At 41.1% G+C, this 26,323-nt stretch overlaps 2 protein-coding genes across 4 annotated transcripts in view; one reads left to right on the top strand and one right to left on the bottom strand.

Annotated features, from left to right (window-relative positions):
• LOC124151700 overlaps window positions 1–26,323 on the top strand; it is a 63,719-nt gene that overhangs the window by 6,534 nt on the left and 30,862 nt on the right. Inside the window, exon 1 of one of the 3 annotated variants that reach the window (XM_046524300.2) lies at window positions 2,567–2,817. The exons of the other annotated variants lie outside the window; for them this stretch is intronic. The gene's annotated coding sequence lies outside the window, so the exon portion shown is untranslated. Of the gene's footprint in view, window positions 1–2,566; window positions 2,818–26,323 lie in introns of those variants that run through there. 3 annotated transcript variants of the gene reach the window in all.
• Window positions 4,550–25,923, bottom strand: LOC124151724. Its single transcript, XM_046524329.2, has 4 exons — window positions 25,769–25,923; window positions 9,443–9,632; window positions 6,455–6,546; window positions 4,550–5,031 (listed from the first exon to the last, which is right to left on the bottom strand). Exons 2-4 carry the CDS (start codon window positions 9,622–9,624, stop codon window positions 4,985–4,987), a joined length of 321 nt encoding a protein of 106 aa, XP_046380285.1. The 5' UTR covers window positions 9,625–9,632; window positions 25,769–25,923; the 3' UTR covers window positions 4,550–4,984.

Raw genomic sequence — 26,323 nt, 5'->3', positions numbered from 1 at the left:
AGTTTTGAAACCCAAAATAATCACTTTGAGAAATTCAGTGGTTCTTTAAATTATATTTTTTGACATGATGAAGACATGTACTGAAACTACATTGTATAATCTACATGTATCTCAGTCTGTTATCCGTGTAACTCTGTTTAAACCGTCATCTTGTTAATGGAATTTTCTATCTAATTTAAAACTAAAGCAAATTTGATATAAACCAAGTTTCTGCCACACCGATACTTTTTCTGACCCCAAAGAAGGCTTCTGTTTAAAGAATTCATTATTATTGTGCACTCCATCTCCGTCTATATTGCAAACTAGCAAATGTCACATTCATATATGTTGAAATATAAAGCTGTATGGAAATATGTAAAAACAAACCAGTCGTGTCTGAAATGTGAGGAGATATGTTTTTAGTATTTCTAATCAATACATGATATGTTTTGAAATCGGAAAGAGCAGGTTTATCTGACTCAACATTCTACATAAAACAGGCTAAACCCTAATGGCTGACAAGCCTTCGTGAACATTATATCCATGCTGAGGTACTTTCTCTCACGATGATAGATACAACAGGTTTCAATGCACAACAAAGTCGTAGTGAATCAGATCACTTACAGGAGTGAGTGAGTGAGTGAGTGAGTATGGTTTTACGCCGCTTTTAGCAAAATTCCAGCAATATCACGGCGGGGGACACCACAAATGGGCTTCAGACATTGTACACATGTCGGGAATGGAACCCGGGTCTTCGGCGTGACGAACGAAGTCTTTAACCACTAGGCTACCCGACCGCCCCTCACTCAAAGGAGGATCCAGAGGGGGGTCCAGGTGGTCCCCCTCCCCCTTTTGAAAACCAAATGCAGTATGTTGTAGGCAGTCAAATTATTTTAGAGATGATGTTTTATATGTTTGACCCCTTCCATTTAAAAATGCTGGATCCGCCTATGTCACTGCATTGTCAATTGTGGGTAGAAGGGTTACCTTGCCGCCACAGATCGCTGTGCATGCTTCAGCCCTTAGGCGTACCAGAAGAAAATGCATGGGTTCGAATCCCAGTCGCCATGAATGTGTTTCTAGGTTTGTCAGCACCATGTCGTAGATCGTGTTTCACCCAAGTGGTAAACATCTGAGAATTGCATCAATTCAGTGTTTCCTCCCACATCAAACTGACAGGTCTTGATATAAATGGAATTTTGTTCAAACCGGAATTGAAACCATTCACTCATTGTAAATATGTTCTTCCCATTTTCCTTGTTTTTGTAAGAATTTGTTTTCTGCGATGAATGCAAAATACTGTACAGTCATTCAGATGACAACAAATCGAAACGGCTGTTGAAGAGCCATCTGAATGTATTATCATTATTCTTTAGTAATGAGAAGAAGTCATGCTTTTTAATGGCCCCTGGTTTCAGGTTAGAAGTTTTGGTCCCTAGCAATCTGTGCTTGTCATACGAGGCGACTGAATATATCGGGTGATCAAGCTCGGTGACTTGGTTGATTGCGTGTCATCGTACCCCAACAAAACGGGACATTGTTGAGAATCTCAATTACTGTTTTATCTGGTCCAGACAGTGTTACACAGCCATTCTTGATACAGCTGTAATGTTGGTGAGTGCGATACAAACAAACAAAAGGCCGAGTCATATCAACATATAAGTCCATCATATGCAGTAAACAGTAAACTACGTTAATATCGAACACGCTTGTGACGGATATAACGATCATATTTTTGGTCCCGGCCAGTTGCTGTATATAGGCTGTACACATGCTTATAACGAACTACGGTTATAACGAACTTAAATTAGTGATCCCATTGAGTTCGTTACAACCGTAGTTTATTGTATACACTATTAAAGAGCAACAACTTCTTACTCCATTTTGTAACGGTAGGTAGAAGGAACATAAACCTTCCGTGTCTCCTTGTATCACTAATCCACGCTGACGACTTCTGTTTCAAATAAAATAGTTACAATCTCATAATTTTAATGAAAGTGACCTTTAAAGGAACTTCACATGTGTCTGACTTAATGAACGATGCACTATTGCCAATAAGAAATGATTTGGTGTACGAAGGTGCGTGATTTGAGGCAGTTATCGTGTATTGACCGTAACATTTTACCTTGTTAGAAAGGTGTGTAGTCGGTCAGTAGTATCTACTACAATTGTAAAATGATGCTGATAATCTACTCTATGCTCAGAATGACTCCATATACGGTAAGAAGGTAATACGTGTTTTCAGCTATTTCTTATTAAACAATCATCAACCCTTGGATCTTATGCCTCAAAGAAGCCCTCAGGCACACGTATCCTTTGTCTAATCGCTACCTTGGGAAATTCTTGGAAATCAGTGCCGGAAGGAAATGACCAAGGGGATCCCCATATGTCAAGAACACTATTTGGTACAAAATCCATGTCCTAAACCAATACTTCTATGGTTAAATCCATTTGGTAAAATGTTTCATACCAAATCGTAGGAAAACGCGACCACATATAATTATCTCAATGACATATCTGTTTTGACAGTCCTAACGCAGATAATCTTACAACAACAGTGTGGCCAGTCCTGATGCGAGACATGCGCCACGTAACGTATGATAAGCCCAGATGGAAACAGTGACTTAAGTATTGACCGGTTTTCCTGAATGTATTTGGACACTGAAAAGGGTAACTTGAAAGTTCTATTGATTGCAACTGAGAGGCGATCATATGACAGTGGAAACCCTGTGACTGGATGCCATCGATATCCCACGCTCCTATCTGACATCTTATAGCTTTACCTGTTAGGTAGATCTAGCGACTTGCCGTGAACCAGTAAGGAGACAGGACGCACAGGTGAGGATGATTTCTTTCATTTGAGACATATTTCTTATTTCAAGGATTTGTACATGTCGATAGTATAGGCATCAGTTTAAGGTAAGACCAAATTTACTTACAGTAATAAGAGGAAGTGGTGCAGGATGTCGGTTTGAAATATGATACTTATACTGATAGCAGGTGCGCGTCGCTTTTAAAACTATGGTACACTTTGGTGTCATTTGATATTTATTCCTTTTCGCGAACAAGACTTAAAAAATACTAATCTATACGATTGTATTTTTTGTCCCAACCAACGACGGATGATAAAACTATAATAACACAATATATGTGTTTTTGTATGTCTGTCAAATTGAGGTTTTACCGTTTACCGACTGCATTCGTGCTTTGACCCCCCGAGGATAGGGTATATCTTGTGTAAAAATATGAAGTTGATTGAAGCATTTGCTAAGGATTGAATAAGTTGTTTCAGTGGTGCCATGTTGAAACATGTTTGAGTTTCTAAGGATGTAATGTGTAAACTTTCTTAATCGTTTTGGGAAATGACTCTAGCATTCTAGAAATATGATATACGCGTTTATCTCACACTAAATGAGATGTAATTTACATTAATGGTACAAATGATATAAGACGCATATAATTCATAAATAATTAATCAGATACTCTATATCCATTTCACAAAACCCACTTTTGAAGTGGCATCAAATTAGAGATGCCATGGTTATGCCTTTTACCCCCAATGGAAATCTGTTTCGATTGATAAACGAGACTGATTATTTTCTGGCATTGAAGGTTCATATTATATTTGATTAAAACATTTTCAGCATTATGGGCGAAATTGTTTCCTGATATAGGTTAAACCGTAAGTCCACGATATGCTATACGCTACATATGATACCTTTTCAATGGAGCATTACTCTCGGATAAAGCTCATTTGGCACAGCAGCTTACAACAGTCAACTTTCACTTTACGTCAAGCAATATTCCAACAGCTTCATCCTTTGGATTCTACATTTCACGCCATCTTTGGTACAATCGACCATGCGCTTTCCACGAAGATTTCAACAGCATCATGAGGCTCTTGCTAAAACGGTGTTTGATCATGGTTATAGAATCCAGGCCTAAGTAAAACGTATTAAATAAGATATGTGGAGGATATTTCCAAATTTTACGCATTAATGACCAAAATGATGCCCTACTTGTACCATATGTTCCCGTTTGTTTTCAGGTAAGAATTATTGGTTTAGAATTAACTTGCCGTTGCATGGGTTTGTGACGGGTGCAACCGGTGGGGCAGGATACGCTAACCTCGTGAAAATCGGGAATCACAACTGTTTATTAGTAATTGATAAACACATACTTATAACGTAGTCGGAATCGTACAATCGTTTTTTGTTAATACCATCCGTCTGGTTGTAGATCCGCATCACCAGATGTGTGAGCACAAAGCCTGTACTGTATAGACTCTCTAGGAAGTAGATGTGATTGGTAAATGTTTTTGCAGTCTCGCCCCATGTCCGAAGAGATAACGTGGATGCAATCAATTTTACATATGAGCGTCCTTTGAGTAATGGCAAGTAAATAAAAGCGTCGAAACCATTCCCATAACCATAAGAAATATCTGCTGGTTTAGAGTCCGACTAGACCATTAGCATGTGTTTGTGAATCAGTATCAAATAGGGATATACCTATATACATCATTTACAACATACATCACTTTACAATAAGGTTAAAACAAAGTAACGCAAAGTATCGACCAAATTTCTTTATTCGTGTTTTCACTACAAATGGTAATAGTTAAGGCTGAAGGTACCATCAAATAAAATTTACTGTTGTTATTATCAAACAGGTATATATGTTAGATTGCCTCATATGGATTTTCAGCAACTTTCAATGTAGACAACACAATTTACTTCTATAAAACAATACCATGTACTCCAAATTCCATACATTAAAAGTAAGAAATATAATTTTGTGGAATATGTAAAGTCTGTTTTTTTAAGCGGATACTGTCCGGGTTAGAATGGGCAGGGTTTTTGTGTAGAAAGGGAAATGGGACTGATTGCTGACAGTCAGACTCGATTGTCTTTTAAGAATAAAAAGTCCATCGGCTATGTCTTGCGATTTCACATATTTCCTCCGAATATACATAGTGACGTCACATTATATCTGCGTTACGTGAGTGTCATTTCCAAAGATCCATCAGTTCTTCTTCACTTATTAGTCCGTCTCCTGGAAACAAAGACATGTCATCAGAAGGGCTGGATGATACATAGATTAAATGCTCACTAGTACAGTAAACTACGTTTATAACGAACACGCTTGTCATGAACTGAGGGATATAACGAACTGTCTTTATGTCCCGGCCATTTGCTGTATTTATGCTTATAACGAGCTTCGGTTATAACGAACTAAAATTAGCAGTCCCTGAGTTCGTTATAACCATAGTATCATTCGTGAGCTGACAATGAATTGTATTAAAGATGGATCTTATGGTTTCTTAATAAAGTATTACCTGCTTATCGATAGAAGAGTTTTCTTCATGTTTGTGTGTTCCGTTGTTGGAAACGACTTATATGGGATTTGAAAGGGAATTTTATTTCGTAATAACCGTAGTTTGTTATAAGCATAAATATATACAGCATATATGTAACACATGGCCGGGACTAAAAAATAAGTTCTTTTTCGGACAGTTTGTTATAAACGTGTTCGTTATAAACATTGTTTACTGAATAGAAATTCTCTGTAATAGTAAATTGGCTGTATGCAAAATACTTTTATTCCATATTTCAATTTACTTAGGCTCATTACAAGACTTACTTTACATTTTGCAAGAGTTTGGATAATTTGGGCAAATTATATGCTCCTCCCCTTTCTACCAACTGATTCGGCCTGTGATTAAAGCACGTTCGAAGGTCTCGCCCAGCACTCGGGTTCGACATCCTACATGGGTACAATGCTTTGAGCCATTGTAGGTATCCCCGTCGTGATATTGCTGTGTAAATGCTAAAAACGACGTAAATCTATATTAACGCACTTATAACCGGGTGGTTCGGTGGTCATTTTTGCAAATGGAGCCCTCCTATTGTTTCATGAGATTGTTGTAATGTCATTTTCATTTACAACTATTTCGATCATGCACCAAGAGAGAAAGCAAAAATAATTCCCGCTTATAAAATACTTCATTTGCACCTGCAAATTGTTTTCAAGACATAATGCTTAACGTTTATTTTCTCAGTAAAACATAGTTTTAATCTTAATAATCCTGAAATCAGGAATTCCAGTTTCCGGAAAGGCTTCGTGCTGCTCCAATGGACACAAGATGCCTTCATTTGTCAATAACATCAATTGCAATAAATTTAAAATTAACAGGGGTACTTTGTAATAATAACATTAGAAAACAACGCAAGCACAGAAGCATAAAATGAATGGAACATATAACTAACTACCTTTGCATGTAAATCAATTTAAGTATAATTATAACCCCGGTGTTATCGAAATAGAGCTTTCAACAGCCAAATGATCAAAAACTAATAAAGGCGAATTGATTTTGGCGTAACTATAATATGCAATTTTAAACTGTATCGTAAAGTACTTGTAGGCAAGAATTAGAAATAAACTGGAATGCATGACAGAAGGTATTGTCTTGATGTACCGTCTCTATCCACGAAGCGCTGCACTAATGCTTTGGCCATTGCCGGGACTTGTGATATCAGATCGGCCACGTCTTCCACAGTTACGTCAGACCTGTTAGAAAAAAAGGAAAAGGAAAGATTTTAAACATTTACTTAGATCTGCACCAAAGTTCCCCTCGTTTGTGTTGACCTAATGGACGTGATTTGGGACGTTTGTTAACGCAGTACGTTTCGCGGACATGACGCGAACAGTCCGCGTCCCGGCCGCGATCATGTGAAGGTTTGTTTTGAACAGTAGTGTAACTACCTCGTTACAGAAAAACTGATAAATGGTATATGGATCGTAATCAAGCAATTGTGATTATACATCGTTGACAGTTGAAACACCACATAGAGTCCTCCTGATTTCATGCTTACTTGTGTTGAAGGTGGTGGGATGACAAAAGGATTTAATATAATCAAAATCATTGCACTTATATAGCGACATGCATGCACGTGTGTATGTGTGTGTGAGCGTGTGGCTGCTTGTACTAGTCAGGACTAATACCTTGTTATAGTGCTAGCCCATTGAGATACCATGACGCAGTTTAACACGAATACCCACTCAGAAACAGTATACTGACTCTGATTGACCAGTCCTTGTTTTAGCCCCTTAATGCCGAGCGGCAGGCAGGGTAACAGAAACCTCTAACGTTATTTGGAATGATGTGGCCGAGATCGAACCCCCGACTTTACGCGCTCCGGAGAGACGTTCCGTGTACTAGACCACGGCGTTGCTTGTGTAAAAGACTAGACAGCAAAATCCTCCTTTAGCTTGCCACATTCAAGGCATCATAAAATATGGGTCCTTCTAGTTCATCTTCATGGCATTATAACGGTATTTGTATCGATTACGGTCCATTTATTGAATACAAAATACATCACGGAAAAAAATCACATTTATTGTTTCGGTGATTAATAGGTTAATCAAAAACACTTAAAAGTAAAATTTCCGGTAAGAAATCGAAGCCAGATTTTTTAGGAAATAAATTGTGAATTACCTGACATAATGTGTAATTAATATGTACATTGGCTATCAGGCACTTGTATCCTAAGCAGAAGAGCGATCTTGAAGTTGTTAGCGTACTGCTGGTGTTTGCAACCATGTTAAACGGGCACTGTGGACTGAGAAATGACCACTTTACATTCAAATCATGGTACAAGTAAGCAGAAGGTTGTCAATTTAAAGATTCACTTTACCGAACAAATCGCTTTATTCGCGCACAAGCTAAGGTTGCTGAATTCAAGCAAGCGCCCAGAATGTGTATCAGGTGAGTCTCCAGAGACATATATGATCAAACTTTAACTGAAGAGTCACCGAAAGGTAAAGTATGTTCTTGTATTTAATATCCCGTATCTATTATAGCATGACGTTTCTTTGGCTGTTTGATGAAGTTTACAACATTCAAGTGCTCAGTAACGCTTTCAAAAAGTTTTATGGTCGACATTTGGACGACATTTCCAAATCTGGCGCATCAGTGACAAAAATGATATCCAGTGCTATGCCTACTTTGACGTGTACCACATGTTCCCATGTTTTATTGGTTTACAATTGACTTGCTTTTGCATGTGTTTGTGACGTGTGCCACTGATGGAGCAGGATACACTCACCTTTTCGATAACCCCTGATATCGTCACCATGTGATTATGATTCATTAACACATGCCCATGATTAAGCCAGAATCGCACAATCGACTCTGTTTTTACCCTAGAATTCTTTTGAATATGGATTACCTGTTGTCGCTTTTATTTACTGTTGAGCCTATAGGTTCGTTGTGTAAGCCGAAATAGTAAACTAAGCAATATGGTAAAAAAACGATAACATTTCGATGACACGATTCACGCCAAGGAAAAGCCTAAATTAGAACTCGAATCACGATAACTCGAGGTTCCATTTACTCGATATCGGTTAAAGCGATGTAACATTTTTGCCCCGTCATCATCTTTAAGGGCACTGTGGTTTAATTCGGTAGATTGAAAACGTCAACGCCAGAAAATAATTAGTCTTGAATATCTGCAGGAACAGATTCATTGGAGCGAAAAAGGCAAAAAAGTGATGAAAATAATGTATATCGATAATTGAAGATCAGTGATGACACTATGATTATTGTGTTCACGAAATTGGTCTCTTATATCGAATTACGAATAATTCGATAGATATTCCATAGTTCCCATGACTTCGAGTTAAAGATGCTTTCCTGTATTTGTAGTAAGTTAGAATATGCAATAGAATATGCAGCTAGGGGAAGAATATAAATATCAATTATGTTATGCTTAGATGTCTTTCAATGATGAAATGTAGTGACGCTCTACGTGTCAATACTTATAGGATCCGACTGAAACTACAGTGTCAGTGTTAAGGGAAAATAAGAAAAAAATAGAAATAATGTTTAACTAACTGTTTAACTTCATTATAGGGTCATTGATCCAACCAATGGATAACACCCCATGGTGATTCGGGTCCCTTGTAACTCTTAGTCCCGACTAATGGGGATCGACCCGTGAAGATCCGGGGTAGAATAGGTCTTCAGCAAACAATGCTGGCTTGTCGTAAGAGGCATCGGGTGGTCAGGATCGCTGACTTGGTTGATGCATGTCATTGTATCCCAATTGCGTGGATCGATGCTCATGACGTCAATCACTGTATTGTCTGGTCAAGACTCGATTATTTACAGACCGCCGTCATATAGCTGGAATATTGCTGAGTGCGGCGTTAAACAAAAAACAAACAAACTTATGGGGATCAGATGGACACCTGAGGATCGGTTGGCTACACTGGTTTACAGAGCTGAAGGTGCGTCATCGTTCCCGGATCGGTGCTCATGCAGTCAGCCACTGCATTGCCTGGCCAAGACTGTATATCCCGGCTTCCTTGATACAACTGAACTTTAAAGGTTTTGGCGTACAGAAATAATCGCTTACACACTAAATAGTGACTATTAATCAAACATAATGCGAAGACTACACACCGATCTGGTGGAGACAGCAATGCGCTCAGGGACTGCATGTCGCGCTTCTTGTATGGTTGTCTTCCCGCAGCGTTGTCCCAGAATGCGGCACGTGTTTCCGTGGAGTCTGTCGGCTTGATTAGACATTGGGACAAAGCAGCGACGGCGAACACGTACGCCAACATTCGGCTCCACTCAGGCATTCTGGTAACTGAAACAAGAATGCAAAATAATAATTGACTGACATTAGGAGAGTACCCAGGTTTCCTGCCTGGAATACAGCCCTTCAGACAATCTCGGTAATGCAGAAGGCTTCAGTGTTGGGAAATCTTCACATCCTCTGAAACATTGTCGGTGGATTCGACAACGCAGTGCTTCATGGAGGAAGTCCCATTCGCTGTCTGGGCTGCGTGTAGAGGGGGCAAGGGCCCTGAGCTGATGATGAGCCAAGACAGCCCATATAATAATAATAATAATAACAATAATAATAATAATAATAATAATAATAATTACCCAAACCCTCTTTGCTGTATTTCTTAGTAAGTAAGTAAGTAAGTAAGTAAGTAAGTAAGTAAGTAAGTAAGTAAGTAAGTAAGTAAGTAAGTAATGTTCACAAAACCAAATCTGTGCAAGTTAGGAACTCGTAATGATAAGGTCGTTAAGTCTGTGTGGACGTGATGCTGTCATTGGTACAACGCAGAAACTACAAAAGAGGAAACAGAATTGGAAAAAAAACCATTTTAAGCATCAATACATTAATTGTTTCATTAAAGAACTCAGTTAGTATAAGTGACATGTATAGCATATATGTATATCCCCTCATAGCCGAACGTCGGGCGAGGTAACAACAAGTATCAGCTTTAAACGTCCTTTGGTATGACGCGGCCAAGGGATCGAAACTCGACCTTACGTTCTCCGGACAGACGCTCCATCCACGAGACTACGGAACTACGGAATAATATGAACTGTGGTTAGGTTAACTGACTTTGTAAAGCACGGTATGGCATTTGTCATGGTTACCGGACATATTTTTGTTAGAAATATCAGTCTGTTGTCATCGTTGTGTTGCCGGCCAAGACCCTGAATTGCCTGTTTCAAAATTACACAACGAAAACGGAAATACAGAATTCTAAGTAATTCGTGCTGCTTTTCTCCGAAAATTTACATTTTTATGTCAATGATTGATTGGAAAAGACAATCTGAATAAAATGTTCCAGATACCAAATGTAGCAAACGTTTAATTCTATTAATTTTCCAAATACTGTGCTAATATTTTAACTTCTTTACATATCCATACAAAAACATAATATATTATATGTATACTGAGTCAAATTAAAAACTTCACATTTTAAAAAAGGATCTCATATATGATATACAACATGTATCAGAGAAAGTAATTTTTAATCATTAATGTCCAAAGAAGGATTTTAATTAACGGTGGTAACCATAATTTGTTCCAAGCACCTACGGTATTCGGTAATAACATCAACAGTTTAAATCATAAGTCCCAAGCACGAGAATCTGATGGCACACAAGTTCAGTAGCGTGTATAGCCACCATGTGCGTTGATAACTGCCACACAACGCCTCCGCATGGACCTTGTGATGCTTGTGAACACATGATTGGGAAGACGACGCCAGTGTTGCTGCAAAATGGTGCCAAGATCTTGCAAATTCTGTGGTTGGTTCTGGAGAGTGCGCAGACTTCTGCCAAGAGCATCCCAGACGTGTTCGTTGAGATTGAGGTCGGGAGACCTTGACGGCAAGACCATGACGTTGACTCCCGCATTCTGAAGGAAATTCCTTGTCAAAATTGCTGTGTTGGGTCTGGCATTGTCGTGTTGGTAGATCAAACCGGGTCCATGTGCTGCTATAAAAGGCAGAAGTTCTGGTGCCAGTACCTGGTCGCGGTAAGCAGCAGCGTTGAGGTTGCCACGGATGACAAGAAGCCTGGAACGTGCATTGCCACAGAAAGCGCCCCACACCACGACACTTCCGCCTCGAAATCTGTCAACTTCCTGTAAACAACACTGGGCGTAACGTTCATGACGGCGCCTCCACACCCTCGCCCTACCATCAGCAAATCGAAGATTAAATCGGGATTCATCACTGAGGACGACTTGATTCCAATTCCTCTGAGTCCATCGTAAGTGTCGCTGTGCCCACAATTGACGTTGACGTCTGTGTAATTGAGTCAGAATCGGCCCGCAGTATGGCCGTCGTGCTTGAAGGTGAGCAGTTCTCAGACGGTTTCGAACAGTTTGCGCACTCAGTCTACCCCTAAACAGTTCATTTCTGGTTGATGTAGCCGTCAAAAATCGGTTACGGAGATGACGTAAGACAATCTGCTGATCCTCTGCATGTGACGTCACACGTGATCGACCTGGCCGAGGGCGATCAGCGGTGGTACCCGTTTGCTGTAGACGCGTCTGTAAATCATAAACAGTCCGTCGACTACAACCCATCGTCCTTGCGACTTCAGCTACGGACATTCCCGTCTGCAACATGCCTATGGCACGTTCACGTTGCACATTTGAAAGGCGTGGCATGACAAATGGCCGTAAAGACTTTTGTTTTCTTGTGTTTTTCTTTTTTTGTTAATGACTGCTAACAAGTATGGCTGAAAACACGTGCGGTATTATGGCCACGTGACCAGTTGCACGTGAAAAAACACTTTTGCCACTAAAGTGCTGTGCACATGATTTTGATCGATTCACCTGCACAAAAAACGGGTGTTATCTGAAGACAATACGTGGCCATTACTGTTAAAATACACAATGATAACTGGTCAAAATGTTAAAATTTTAGGATTGTGAAGTTTTAAATTTAGTTCAGTATATTTCAACCTGCTCATTGTTATTCTACATTGCTGTCTTGTAACCTTTCGCCGACATTTTCTTTGCCTTTATTTCGGATACTGGGAAGAGTGCATTTTCTCAAATATCCACCTGTCGATTGTGGCTCATTCTTATCAGCACTTTATGAACCTATATGACATACGCTCTTTCCAAAGCGTTACAGGTAATTATTATACGTCTTTAAGAATCTTTTAATTTCACTGCTTAATTCATACCACGTGACGGAAAAATGCATTTCAATTCTGACCTAACAACAGAAAACTGATAAAAAAAAGTTTGCTTAAAAACACTTGACACTGACCTCGAACACTGATGGTCATTTGATACCTATAGGCCTGTCACATGGCCAGTATTTACTTCGTCTGCTAGAAAACAACATGGCGTCTGCGAGCGGCAATATATTTCGGTCGATATTTCTTTCGAATATGAATTTTGGTAAAACTAAACAAGGTCAAAGATCCGAAGGGGTCAGGTTCGAGCGTCCTTGTCATCGCATTGTGACCTGGCTGAGAGTAGTTATTTGGATAATTACCAACACTCGAAAGTACAGTGCGATTATGCCAAGATCAAACTAACTGTTTTGCAAAATCACCATCTGTATGAACATTGTCTAAATGATTGAACCATGATAATCACGTGTGCATGAGAAACACAATTGGCAGTATGGAAGGATAGTCACGAATAACCTTCGTGTACACAATAATTATACATAATAAATTAAAGTGACAAACCGTTTCCATGGTCATATTAAGAAATTAACTACAGTAAGAGTCAACTATACGATTCCGATTATAGCCAAATATATAACGTCAACGCCAAAAAAGAATCTGTCTTGATTATCTGTCGAAACAGATTCCTTTGGGCGTAAAAGGAGAAATAGTGATGACAATACTATGAATGGATCACTGGAAAATCAGTAATGAGTGAGTGAGTGAGTGAGTTGGGGTTAACGCCGCTTTTAACAGTATTCCAGTTATATCGCGGCGTGTCAGCTTAATGTGGGAGGAAAGTCCGAAGTGATGCAGGTCTCGGACGTTTACCACTTCGACGAAACCCACGAGCACGGGTATGGTGCTGACAAACCTAGAAAAATAAGCGGGGCGAACCGTGATTCGAACCCACACTCAGAGGTTTCTGGCGTGCCCAAGGGACGCAACTTTGCTCAGCGACTGGGCCACCCGTGTCGCCCGTTCCGGTAGAGATGGAGCAGCTCGTGTTCTACAGGGGCGAGCGAGTGTCGTTGTCATAGGTCTCTGTCATAGGTCTCTGGCGTGCCCAAGGGACGCCGCTCTGCACAGCGAATCGCGGCGCCTTAGACGACTGGGACGAAGGGTAAGCATGTCCTGCACTTCCAGTAGCACCCTCCACTCTCACAATATGTATAAAAAAAGTAAGCGTTTGTTTCTGCCTTATGCCGCACAGTTGCACTCCTCTTATGCATATGTCGTTCCGATAGCTTAACGACATTCGCATTGCTTCTCCTTAAGTAATATCGCTGGCAATGACAATACGGACACCCGTGAAATAAGAAAAACCTCTCCATCTGCTTGAGTGCTATGAGATTAAAGTTGTTTTATGTGACAGAAACATCCTTTAGCGGATCAATAGAATTAAGTCTCGTCTAAGCGACGACCCGAAATGCCGTTTGTAAATTGTCAACCAAGCCTTCAGTAATTTATCGTTGAAATTGGATGCAATAATAATTTACGTAATAGTCAAAGTTTCTTCCAAATAATGTACGTTCGGGCACGTATCTTAATGTAGATAACTCCAGGTATGTTAAAGTTGCACATGAAGACACAATGCGTCACCTTGGCAGATATGCACACTGTCCTCAAAATCTGTAGTTTATTGCTTTCGAAAAATAGATTGTAGCCTTTGAGTATTAGATTTCATGTTGTCGAAGTGTGTAACAGTAGAACGCAAAGTTATAAAACGGGCTGATTGTAAAATTAAATGTGTTTGGAGTTACCTATATATTATTTTAGCTATACTTACGACCACTGTTATATCACAAGGGTTTCAAATTATCACGTGAGAAGAGAACCATTAGAAACATAGATACGAATATACATTTAATCACCCGCACCAGTCTTTACAGGTGGTCACTGATCCTGTTATATGAATCTTGAAGTATCGTAAAAACCTTGACTCGTATTGATGCACAAAAGGAATAGCTCCTTAGTCTATCCATTAAAATGTCCTTATGATTCAAGCCTACTTTTACGATGTTAGCAATTTGAGTGAGCCTGCGTTTCAAGCACTTATTGAAATTCAATGTAATTATGGTAGTTTTAATCAGCAATGCAACATTAATGTTGTCGTCATTCCTTTGAATCGTTGTCGAAGAGAACGTATTCGCTCCCTCCTGGAATAAGGGGCATATAAGTATGAATATCGAAAACAGTTACTTTATCATACTCCCTAAATTCAGACATTATTTGGTAAGTTGCCTTGTTATATTGTGAACTGTGTCAATGTAAATTATTGGCTTTAACCTTTTAAGATGATCCTTACATGTAAACGTGTGTGGTAAGCAGCAGTAGGTTATTCCAAATGTATCCACATGATGTCAGTAAAAAGCTCAGCTACACTTACATATGTCGGTAAAAAGCTCAAAATAGACCTACAAGATGTCAGTAAAAAGCTCAGCTACGCCTACATATGTCGGTAAAAAGCTCAGCTACACCTACATATGTCGGTAAAAAGCTCAGATACACCTACATATGTCGGTAAAAAGTTCAGCTACGCCTACATATGTCGGTAAAAAGTTCAGATACACCTACATATGTCAGTAAAAAGCTCAGCTACACTTACATATGTCGGTAAAAAGCTCAGCTACACCTACATATGTCGGTAAAAAGCTCAGCTACACCTACATATGTCGGTAAAAAGTCAAGCTACACCTACATATGTCGGTAAAAAGTTCCGATACACCTACATATGTCGGTAAAAAGTTCAACTACACCTACATGATTTCAGTAAAAAGTTCAGATACACCTACATGATGTCGGTAAAAAAGTTCAGCTACACCTACATATGTCGGTAAAAAGTTCAACTACACCTACATATGTCGGTAAAAAGTTCAGATACACCTATATATGTCGGTAAAAAGTTCAGATACACCTACATGATGTCGGTAAAAAGTTCAGATACAACTACATGATGTCGGTAAAAAGATCAGATACACCTACATGATGTCGATAAAAAGTTCAGCTACGCCTACATATATCGGTAAAAAGTTCAGATACACCTACATGATGTCAGTAAATACCTGAAGATACACCTACATGATTTCAGTAAACAGCTGAAGATACACCAACATTATATCAGTAAAAAAGTTTAGATACAACTACATTGTGTCGGTAAAAAGCTTAAGATACACCTACATAATGTCAGTAAAAAGCTTAAGATACACCTATATGATGTCAGTAAAAAAACTGAAGATAAATCTACATTGTGTCAGTAAAAAGCTTAAGATACACCTACTCGATGTCAGTATAAAGCTTAAGATACACTTACATGATGTCAGTATAAAGCTTAAGATACACCAGATACACCTACATGATGTGAGTAAAAAGCTAAAGATAAATGTACATGATGTCAGTAAAAAGCTTAAGATACACCTACATGATGTCAGTAAAAAGCTAAAGATAAATCTACATTGTGTCAGTATAAAGCGTAAGATACGCCTACTCGATGTCAGTATAAAGCTTAAGATACACTTACATGATGTCAGTATAAAGCTCAAGATACATCTAAAAATTGTCTGTAAAAAGCTTAAGATAAATCTACATGATGCCAGTAGAAAGCTAAAGATAAATCTACATGATGCCAGTAGAAAGCTTAAGGATTAATGACTAAATACAACTACATACACATGCATGTACGTAATACATCCTGGATTTGTGTACTAATATGGTTGAGGTCACATCTGGTAATGGTAAGGATAAGCCAAGTTTTTTGGATCAACACATTTGTCTTTAAGACATTGTCAAACCTTACAACCTACGACAGAAATATCACAGCTGACCCCCACCTCGCCGATCGGTCACTAACGTTAAGCGCCAGACAAAAGCTCACTTGCGTTTTTCCTGAATGGGCTGAATATCGATTGATATTCTGGCATGTATCCATGTATTTAAGTGACACAAGGGATGAGAAGCATGTGTGATAGTCATGTTGGCTCCATCACTGATCACTTATAACTCCCTCCTCGCTAAGACCTTCGCCAACATCGCCATACATGTTCCGGTAAACCGTTTCACATTAATTTCATTAAGGGTGAAATCGAAGGTGCAACGAAAGAGTATTTGATACTGATAGCGCGATATCCCACGCATGTTTTATGCAGCAACAAATCCAAAACACGTACTCTAATTTTCGTATTAGCTTTGTTGCGGAGGGCAGTTTTAACCCGTCGAGAGCGCAGAGAAAGAGTTGAAACTTTATGTTCGGTGGAGGATAATAGCCAGGCTGATTATTTACTTCATTCTCAAATATGTGCAGATCTAGATTGAAGAGATCGATATTTTATGTGTGAAATAAATATTTATTTTGACCGAGTCCTTCTTAACTTAAATGTCGTTGGAATGTAAAGTGCGATCCTTGTGAAACATGTTCGTACTTGTGATTTTCATGATGTCAGATGCTATTAATTCTGTGGTTATTAAGGCTGAGAACTTTTACACGAGAACAGAAATCATGACTACCGTCCGAACGTGTCATGTTCATTTTCATCGAACACACTTCTTACTGTCAATTACCAAATAATTAATAGGGCGCGTTACCTGGGTATGGCAGTGTCCAGTGTGTAAGTTTGGCATGTGAGTAGCGTGTGTGGGCTGGGCGTGTGGATCGCATGTGTGAGTTGGGCGCGTGGGTTGCGTGTGTGCGCTAGGCGTGTGGGTCACTTGTGAGAGCTGGGCGTGTGGGTCATATGTGTGAGCCGGGCGTGTGGGTCGCGGGTGTGAGTTGGGCCTGTGAGTCGCGTCTGTTAGCTGGGCCTGTGAGTCGCGTGTGTGAGCTGGGCGTGTGGGTCACGTGTGTGAGCTGGGCCTGTGTGTCGCGTGTGTGAGCTGGGCGTGTGAGTCACGTGTGTGAGCTGGGCCTGTGAGTCGCGTGTGAGAGCTGGGCTTGTGAGTCACGTGTGTGAGTTGGGCTTGTGAGTCACGTGTGTGAGCTGGGCCTGTGAGTCGCGTGTGTGAGCTGGGGTTGTGAGTCACGTGTGTGAGCTAGGCATGTGGGTCGCGTGTGTGAGCTGGGCTTGTGAGTCACGTGTGTGAACTGGCCTTGTGAGTCACGTGTGTGAGCTAGGCATGTGGGTCGCGTGTGTGAGCTGGGCCTGTGAGTCACGTGTGTGAACTGGCCTTGTGAGTCACGTGTGTGAGCTAGGCATGTGGGTCGCGTGTGTGAGCTGGGCTTGTGAGTCACGTGTGTGAGCTAGGCATGTGAGTCACGTGTGTGAGCTGGGCATGTGAGTCACGTGTGTGAGCTGGGCATGTGAGTCACGTGTGTGAGCTAGGCATGTGAGTCACGTGTGTGAGCTAGGCATGTGAGTCACGTGTGTGAGCTGGGCTTGTGAGTCACGTGTGTGAGCTGGGCAAGTGGGTCACGTGTGTGAGCTGAGCTTGTGAGTCACGTGTGTGAGCTGGGCTTGTGAGTCACGTGTGTGAGCTGGGCTTGTGAGTCACGTGTGTGAGCTGGGCTTGTGAGTCACGTGTGTGAGCTGGGCTTGTGAGTCACGTGTGTGAGCTGGGCTTGTGAGTCACGTGTGTGAGCTGGGCTTGTGGGTCGCGACGTGAGCTGGGCTTGTGAGTCGCGTGTGTGAGCTGGGCTTGTGGGTCGCGTGTGTGAGCTGGGCTTGTGGGTCACGTGTGTGAGCTGGGCTTGTGAGTCACGTGTGTGAGCTGGGCTTGTGGGTCGCGACGTGAGCTGGGCTTGTGAGTCGCGTGTGTGAGCTGGGCATGTGAGTCACGTGTGTGAGCTGGGCTTGTGGGTCGCGTGTGTGAGCTAGGCATGTGGGTCGCGTGTGTGAGCTGGGCTTGTGAGTCACGTGTGTGAGCTAGGCATGTGGGTCGCATGTGTGAGCTGATCGTGTGGGTCGCGTGTGTGAGCTGGGCTTGTGGGTCGCGTGTGTGAGCTGGGCTTGTGGGTCGCGACGTGAGCTGGGCTTGTGAGTCACGTGTGTGAGCTAGGCATGTGGGTCGCGTGTGTGAGCTGATCGTGTGGGTCGCGTGTGTGAGCTGGGCTTGTGGGTCGCGACGTGAGCTGGGCTTGTGAGTCACGTGTGTGAGCTAGGCATGTTGGTCGCGTGTGTGAGCTGATCGTGTGGGTCGCATGTGTAAGCTGGGCGTGTGGATCGCGGGTGTGAGCTGGGAATGTGTGCCGCATGTGTGTCGCGTGTGTTAACTGGGCGTGCCTGTCGCGTGTTTGAGCTGAGCGCACGCACACGCACACACACGTGCATGATCGTTGTAGTAAAAGTACAATAATCTAGAATGCGACCTTAAACCCCTTCAGGAAACTTCAGTCACAGTAAGAGTGGCTGTTCAAACCAAACGTTTTTACTCTCCCTGAACTATAAGAGAAAAGGTCGCCTTAAGAGCCACATGGTCAGACCATATGATTTTCTAAACGGGGACTGATCAGGGGTTAAAGCCGTGGTATTGCTGTCTGTCATTTCCAGTCATTTCAATCATCATATTCCCATTTGTTCCTGACGCAGATGAGATTTCACGACCATCATCTAGTCGCCAGCTGTTTCATAGTCAATTCAATGCCCCTAGCTGTCGGAAAGCGGTGCTATGTACATTTCTCGGTAAACGCTATTCGTTCTAAATTCAATATAGAGCACTGGCTTTGATACAATGGCAGGGCAGATACCCTAGAGAATTGTTGTGGATTTCGCATGAAATAATACCTTATGACTATTGACTGTATACAGTGTCAATATGCATATAGACACAGACGGAATATCATGTTCCAAACTGCTATCTTTGTACATGAACGTTATGAGCTGATACCAACACCAACGCAGTCTTGTTTCTTGTGGCTTAAATATCATTAGGTGGATTAAACAACCCATTTTGCTCACAACAGAATGTGATGTCATTCGTAAGATGTCTGACATTGTATAAGCTCGGATACAACGTTCAAGGAAATAATATTTCGTTTAGAAACCGTCACCAAATATAGGTGAGGTGAAATTGGGTTTAACGTCGCGTCCAAGATTATTGCACTTATATAGCGACGTGCATGCACGTGTATGTGTGTGTGTGGCTGCTTGTACTAGTCCGGACTGATGCCGATTTATAGTGCTAGCACACTGAGATACCATGCCGCAGTTTAACATGAATACCCCACTCAGACACAGTATACTGACTCCGAGCCGACCAGTCCTTGTTTTAGCCCCTTAATGCCGAGCGCCAGACAGGGTAACAACAAGTACAATCTTTTAACGTCTTTTTGTATGACGCGGCCCGGGATCGAACCCTGGACCTTCCGCTCTCCGGGCGGACGCTCTACCACAAGACCACGGAGGCGGTCTCACTAAATATAAAAACAAGCCTTCTTACTTATAGTATCCTCGATCACCTATAACGCTGCCGAAAGTATGAGCGTTTAATATGTTTAAATAATAGGAGGGGGGGGGAATGGACAACCCTGTAGCTCTCCTCTCGATCCGCGTATGCTAAATATAACGCCAAATTCTATTTAAAGACCCTTCAAATTTCTGCCCAAGCTTTTTTTAAAAGTGGAGGTTCTTTTTAAAATAATAAAAGTCAATTTATTATTCTTTTTTGCTGAACAAATGAATTATCGTCATCAGAATTATTATCTGAATGCTTAAAAAAGTGGGGAGGGAGCACACCCATCCCTGCACCACCACCTCCTCTGGATCCGCGTACACTGCCAAGTATAATAATAATATCACTAAAATATCAGTCAACACCAATGAATCATTTAGCCACAGGCTTGAATGCCACAAGGTGCCAACTTCGGAGGCCGACAAACTGTTAAAGGGGAGCTAGGAGGTGACAAATGAGCGGTCCCAGCAAGTTTGATTCTAGCCGTTTAAACAGCATTTTCTTTTTCTGCTAACTCAATATTATGATGTACAACAATATATCCCAATTTAACAGTTGCCTAATTGCATAGAAACAATGCATTATGTTCACACAAGGCACTTAATATAACATCGGTTCTTGTAGTGAAGTAGGCACATGACCCAGGGCAGTGTAATCCTTTAATGATTATTTTATTCGTCAGGGGTAGTAATTCATCTAATGACACTCGCGACCTGTGGTATTATTACAGATTCGTCACAGTTAACATATTCTGCATGTTATAGGCCTGAATTCAATGGAGTTTCCTCAAACCAGGTAGATATGTTTTTCCTCAGCTCTTCAAGCTTTCACCTACAGTATCAGTAGTGTGTGCTTGTTGCACATGAGACGAGGCATAGAGGGAATTGAAGTATTGATATAATATGAACAAAACTTAGACGGATTATTTGCTATATCTGTAACAACGGTTTTTCCCACTCGTACACCATAAGTCCCAATAATCTAGGGGTGACAGGTAATGTTCTGCGACAAACATAGACAAATTTGACCTGAAGACATTAAATTAAACTGGGCGGCAAAAGAAAGTATAGGTCGAGTTCCATGATCGATAAAAAACAAAACAAGAAGTTTTTTTGTGTGAATTATAATATAATCTAGGGAGGGGTAACACATGATTGATCAATCACAGTTTGAATGAAATTGTGCAATCACAGGTAATATAAGCTCAAGGTAAACAATGGTGGGGTAAGAAATTTCATTTTCAAAAGTTGTCTGAAATGTCACCAAAAATTTGTCAGACACATTTGCCTTCAATATCGTGTATGACCTCCAGCTGCCTCAATGCATGCTGTGATACGCCGCCTCCTCGATAACGTCAGTCTTCTGATGACTTGGACTGGAATCCGTTGCCACTCCTCCCTCAGGGCCTGCTGCAATTCTTGTCTGTTGACGGGAGGCTGATGGCGTGCTCTAATCTGTCTGTCAAGATGGTCCCACAGATGTTCAATAGGATTCACATCGGGTGAGTGGGCAGGCCAGGGCAAAACGTCAACGTTCTGCTGGTTTAGAAAGTTCCGAGTCAGTCTTGCAGTATGGGGCCTGGCATTGTCGTGGTGAAACAATGTCCCCTGCTGTTGGTTTTGCAAGAACGGAAGCACTTCTGGCTGCAACACTTGGTCTCTGTACTGCACAGCGTTCAGGTTTCCCTGTATAATCACCAAATCAGTCTTCTGATCTCCACAAATACCGCCCTACACCATGACACCTCCCCTGCCGAATGGATGGACCTTTCGAATACACGCCGGAGCCAAACGTTCCCCTCTGCGTCGATAAACTCGTTCTCTGCCGTCATTTCGAAACAGGTTAAACCGACTTTCATCAGTAAACAGCACTCGACGCCAATTTCTCACTTGCCAGCGTCGAACCTGCCTCGCCCATCGCAGTCTCAGGCGTCGATGTTGAGCAGTCAGTACCATTCCTCGGAAAGGACGATACGCTCGGATTCCAGCAACACGAAGTCGTCGTAGTACTGTACGTTGGCTAATGGTATGTGCCAACGCTGTTGCTGCCGTCGCCGTTCCGAATCTGTTTCGCAGGTGAATGTGCCATATCTGACCGTCTTCCAGTTGTGTTGTCACTTGGGGTCGTCCGGTTCTAGGCCTGTCCTGTGTCCTCCCTGTCTGCCTGTACCGTTGAATCAGCCCGGCTACTGTCAATGGTGTACAACCAAACCTTCTGGCGATTTGGACCTGTGTTGCCCCCATTTCGGCCATACCGATGACTCTCTCTCTCTGCTCCTGTGACAGTCGTGACATTTCTTTTGTGTGCTTTAATCACGTGTGGTTATACCCTGCAGACGAACGCATTTATACAACTAACATGCACGTGCAGTTTATGCCATAGGCGGGAAACCTGTTTCACCATTTTTTTGTCACCGCACGAGCGCCGTCAAAGGTGTTTTTTTGGTACCTGTTCCTGGGCAGTCATATTCCCAATACCCACTTTCCTCTAGTTATCGCTGTTTTTAGGAAAATTACAAATTGCCAACCTATACTTTCTTTTGCCGCCCAGTTTATGTATTTTTCACCATTATCCGCATTGATTCACTTTTGCCAACGATTTGGGGGAATTTTATCCAGTTTCGAAGAAGTCCTTTTCTTGGTTGCTCAGAAGTTCTCCACGGCTGCTATTTCGATTAGAATGGGTCCCGGCTTGAGCTTTCTTCATGTTTGGGAACAGATGCCATCTGACGGGGCCAGTTCAGGGAAATAAGGTGGGTGCTGAAGGTGTTCAAAGCCACACTCGTGCATTGTCGTGATGGACGAGCACACCTTTTCTCAGATTCCCACGTCTCTTGGTTTTAAGTTCATCCTGTAATCACCTTAAAGGCGCAGCATAATATTCTCCGTTTATTTCCTGACCTTTTGGAAGATAATCTTCCATGATGACACCTTCGGCATCCCAGAACAGGTGGGCCATAACCTTTCCAGCTGATGGGAGAGTCTTTGCGTTCTTTGGTGGTGATAACAGATGTCTCCAATCTTTTGACTGTTGTTTTAAACCCAGGTTTCCCCCATCGTCACAACTCGTTGCAAGGTTCAACTTCAAACAGAGCTAGAATACCACGCGACGTGGGCTTGGTGCGTTTTTGATCAGATGGCGGAAGCTTTGGAACCCAAATAAGCCGTTACATTCTTCATTTCTAAAGTTTCTGTGATAGTGGAATGGACTCTCTCTTGAGTAATGCATACTGAACTAGCAGCATGACGCGCATTCATTCGGCGGTCGGTCATCTCCATGTTGTGGATTCTCTGGAGTTCTAGTTGTGCTGACCGTCACAGGCCTTCAACGACGGAGGTCGTCTTCAAGACTCTCTCTGCCACGTTTAAACTCTGCTCTCCACCTCTGTACGGTGTCATGGGAAGGGACATCCTTCCCATCTGTTGTACGTGTTTTGCAAGTACTTGATCACTACACGTTCCTCAAGTTTGTCCACATTCCAAACGTGATAGACCCCCTACTTATTTTACTGAACATTTTGTTCAATTGCGTCAAGTTATTTTGTGCCTATACCTCTATACCTCTACCTCTATGATATCATGCCCAACATTTCTCTCCAAATCGAAGAATATACATTGACATTTTGAAAACATGGGATACCGTATCTCTTCAAGGTGAGCTGAGGTGAAATGGGGTTTAACGTTGCGTCCAAGATTATTGCACTTATATAGCGACGTACATGCATGCGTGCGTGTGGCTGCTTGTAATAGTCCGGACTGATACGATTTATAGTGCTAACCCACTGAGATACCATGCCGCAGTTTAACATGAATACCCCACTCTGACACAGTATACTGACTCCGAGCGGACCAGTCCTTGCTTTAGCCCCTTAATGCCGAGCCCCAGACAGGGTAACAACAAGTACCTTTTTTTAACGTCTTTTTGTATGACGCGGCCGGGGATCGAACCCCGACCTTTCGCTCTGCGGGCGGACGCTCTACCTCTAGACCACTGACTATACATCTATAATATGTGAATATATCAAAATACAATTGAACTATATTACTAAAACTGTACAATAGTACCGTTATGCGTTAGTTCTTTGATAACATTTAGTCAATACAACGGTGTTCTGGAATGACAAGAACTAAAATGAACAAATGAGTACTTTTAAGTATGAAGTTATAAGATTCGCTCACATCCAGTTCTGGCATTACAATGAGAAATGGCATAAATGAACCGATATCTGGGAAAGATATATAGCCTGTTACACTGAAATGCTATGAAATCCTACTTGGAGGCGAAGCAATCCGTTCCACTGCGTGGCTTAGCTCTGCCTTGCAACGTATTTCAAACTGAGTCAAATACACCAACTCACATATACACTAACATTTTAAAATGAAGAGAAACGAGATGTGAATTTGTTTTCACCCGGCATCAATTAAATTTACATGAACGTGAAGAAACTTAGGATTTAAAGAATAGATGTTTCCAACATACAATATTCTAGTTGATGTAAGAATGCTAAAAACGATAAAAAAAATCTTTAAATTCAGGAAAGGGATTGCCCATTGATAAGTTATAAAGCCGTTTTCATTTCGAACCTACTGACTGGTGAACATTGCCTAACCTAAACTCTGTTCTATAAATATGTGTGTGATACGAGCTCGCACGACACGGGTTAATGTTTTGCGATATCACGACAAATTAGAATGTGTTTTTCAGCGTCTGAATCACAGGTCTGAACAAGAAAGCTAAATATCAAATTCTGTTGGTTATAATATTCTCGGCACTTTATTCTAAAGGACTGCCAATATTATTATGTTGTCCGTAAAGCTCTGTTCAAATAAAAGCAACAAACACATTTAAAAGCTTTGACGCAGATGTACTTAAATATCCAGCGTCCATCGAAATGCGATTAGAAATCACAAAACAAAGTAAATACGTTTGTAATTTAATATTTACCACATTATAACAGGAGATGTGATAAATCAGTTTCCAGGCGAATTTTAACAAAATTAATGTTTAAAATATTCAACGGAGCTGATCGACATGTGATGTTGCGAAAATATAGCATTTCTCGGCTACTCTTTTCGACGTGAGACGGCAGAAAACGTTTCTTAAACGTTAGGACACCTTCATCGTCTTAAACGGCTTGGATGACAACCGAGTTCGACGACATCCATGTATTGTAGAGTTGGTAAAATATAATTAACATGTAGGTGATGACTGAAATTCCAGGGGGTTATTGTTTGTGTTTATGTTTTTTGTCATGGTAACTACAAACTGTTAAAAATGACTGTTCTGGTGTCATAAGGTCACATTACGTTGATAATGATGGACTCCAGGTCAACCTCCTCATTTTTGTAATAGCTCGCAATATTGCCGATGCGACGATAAATATTGATAACTCACTCACTCCAGAATGATAAATAATGTAGTACCCTGACTGAAACTGTTTGGGATTAACAAACCGCGGTAGTGCTAATTTCAATCACCCAAAATAAATTATCACACATGATTTTGCAGATAAATTTTTTACATTGACTTTTTAATTTAATTTCCATCTTCAAAGACTTATCTTTTGTATTGTAAAAGAAGAAATTGTATTTCACAACTATAGTATCATTGTTATTCCCGGAGGCCGGCCACATATATAAGTTAATCCATGTAAAAAGGACTATACCTATCTGTTTAAAAAAAACAATTAAGTGAGTCATTTTGGCTAGAAATCTGTAGATGTACGTGCATTTAACAAAAAATATACAACACAGATTGGATTTACCATGGCCAAAAAACTTCAATTCGCACCCGGACTCCTAACATCCTAAAATAATTTCTTTGACATATGATTCTCTGAAATTTGTACAAGTCCTCGAGCGTATATACATATTTAAAAGAAATGTACTGCTTCGAACTCACCTGTAGGCTGGACTGAAAATTGGATGCGGAGAAAGCTTGTCAGTGTTTTCTCATGGATCTAGCGTTGTAGTATAAGGACCCTTCTCAAGTCCATAGGCTCATGAGCTTCAAGGAAACAATGAGGGGTTCGTGTACATTTGGTAGAGATGCATGGAGCGGGTGAATAATTTATAGGAGCAAATGTGCTTTCAGTAGGAGTAGTACTTGGGAACATATCTTAACCCTTCCCACGTCAAACGTCCAGATATTGATGCGTCGTCCGAAAATATTTCTAATTCATGTCTAATTAACTGACGAACTATTGAGAGATGGCGAGAGGCCAATACATTCCAAAGATTGCTCAATTTCGGTGGTAAGGTTTCAACAATATACATGTGTATGTGTCTGTCTTCCAAATCTTTTATCAACATATACCCGAATGTACAAACTTTAAGATTATTAGCAAAATATAGAAATTGGAAAAGAATAATGTACCTACATTTTTGATAGATTGTGAACAAAACATGATTGCCGATTTGCGAACTTTCAGCTATGTAGGGGGCGGTCGGGTAGCCC

The sequence above is a fragment of the Haliotis rufescens genome, unplaced genomic scaffold (genome assembly GCF_023055435.1).
Source record: "Haliotis rufescens isolate VD_foot unplaced genomic scaffold, xgHalRufe1.0.p SCAF_4, whole genome shotgun sequence".
In the NCBI taxonomy this organism is placed as follows: domain Eukaryota; kingdom Metazoa; phylum Mollusca; class Gastropoda; order Lepetellida; family Haliotidae; genus Haliotis; species Haliotis rufescens.
Note: the sequence above shows the minus strand (reverse complement) of the source record. Positions and strands in the feature narration are given on the sequence as shown.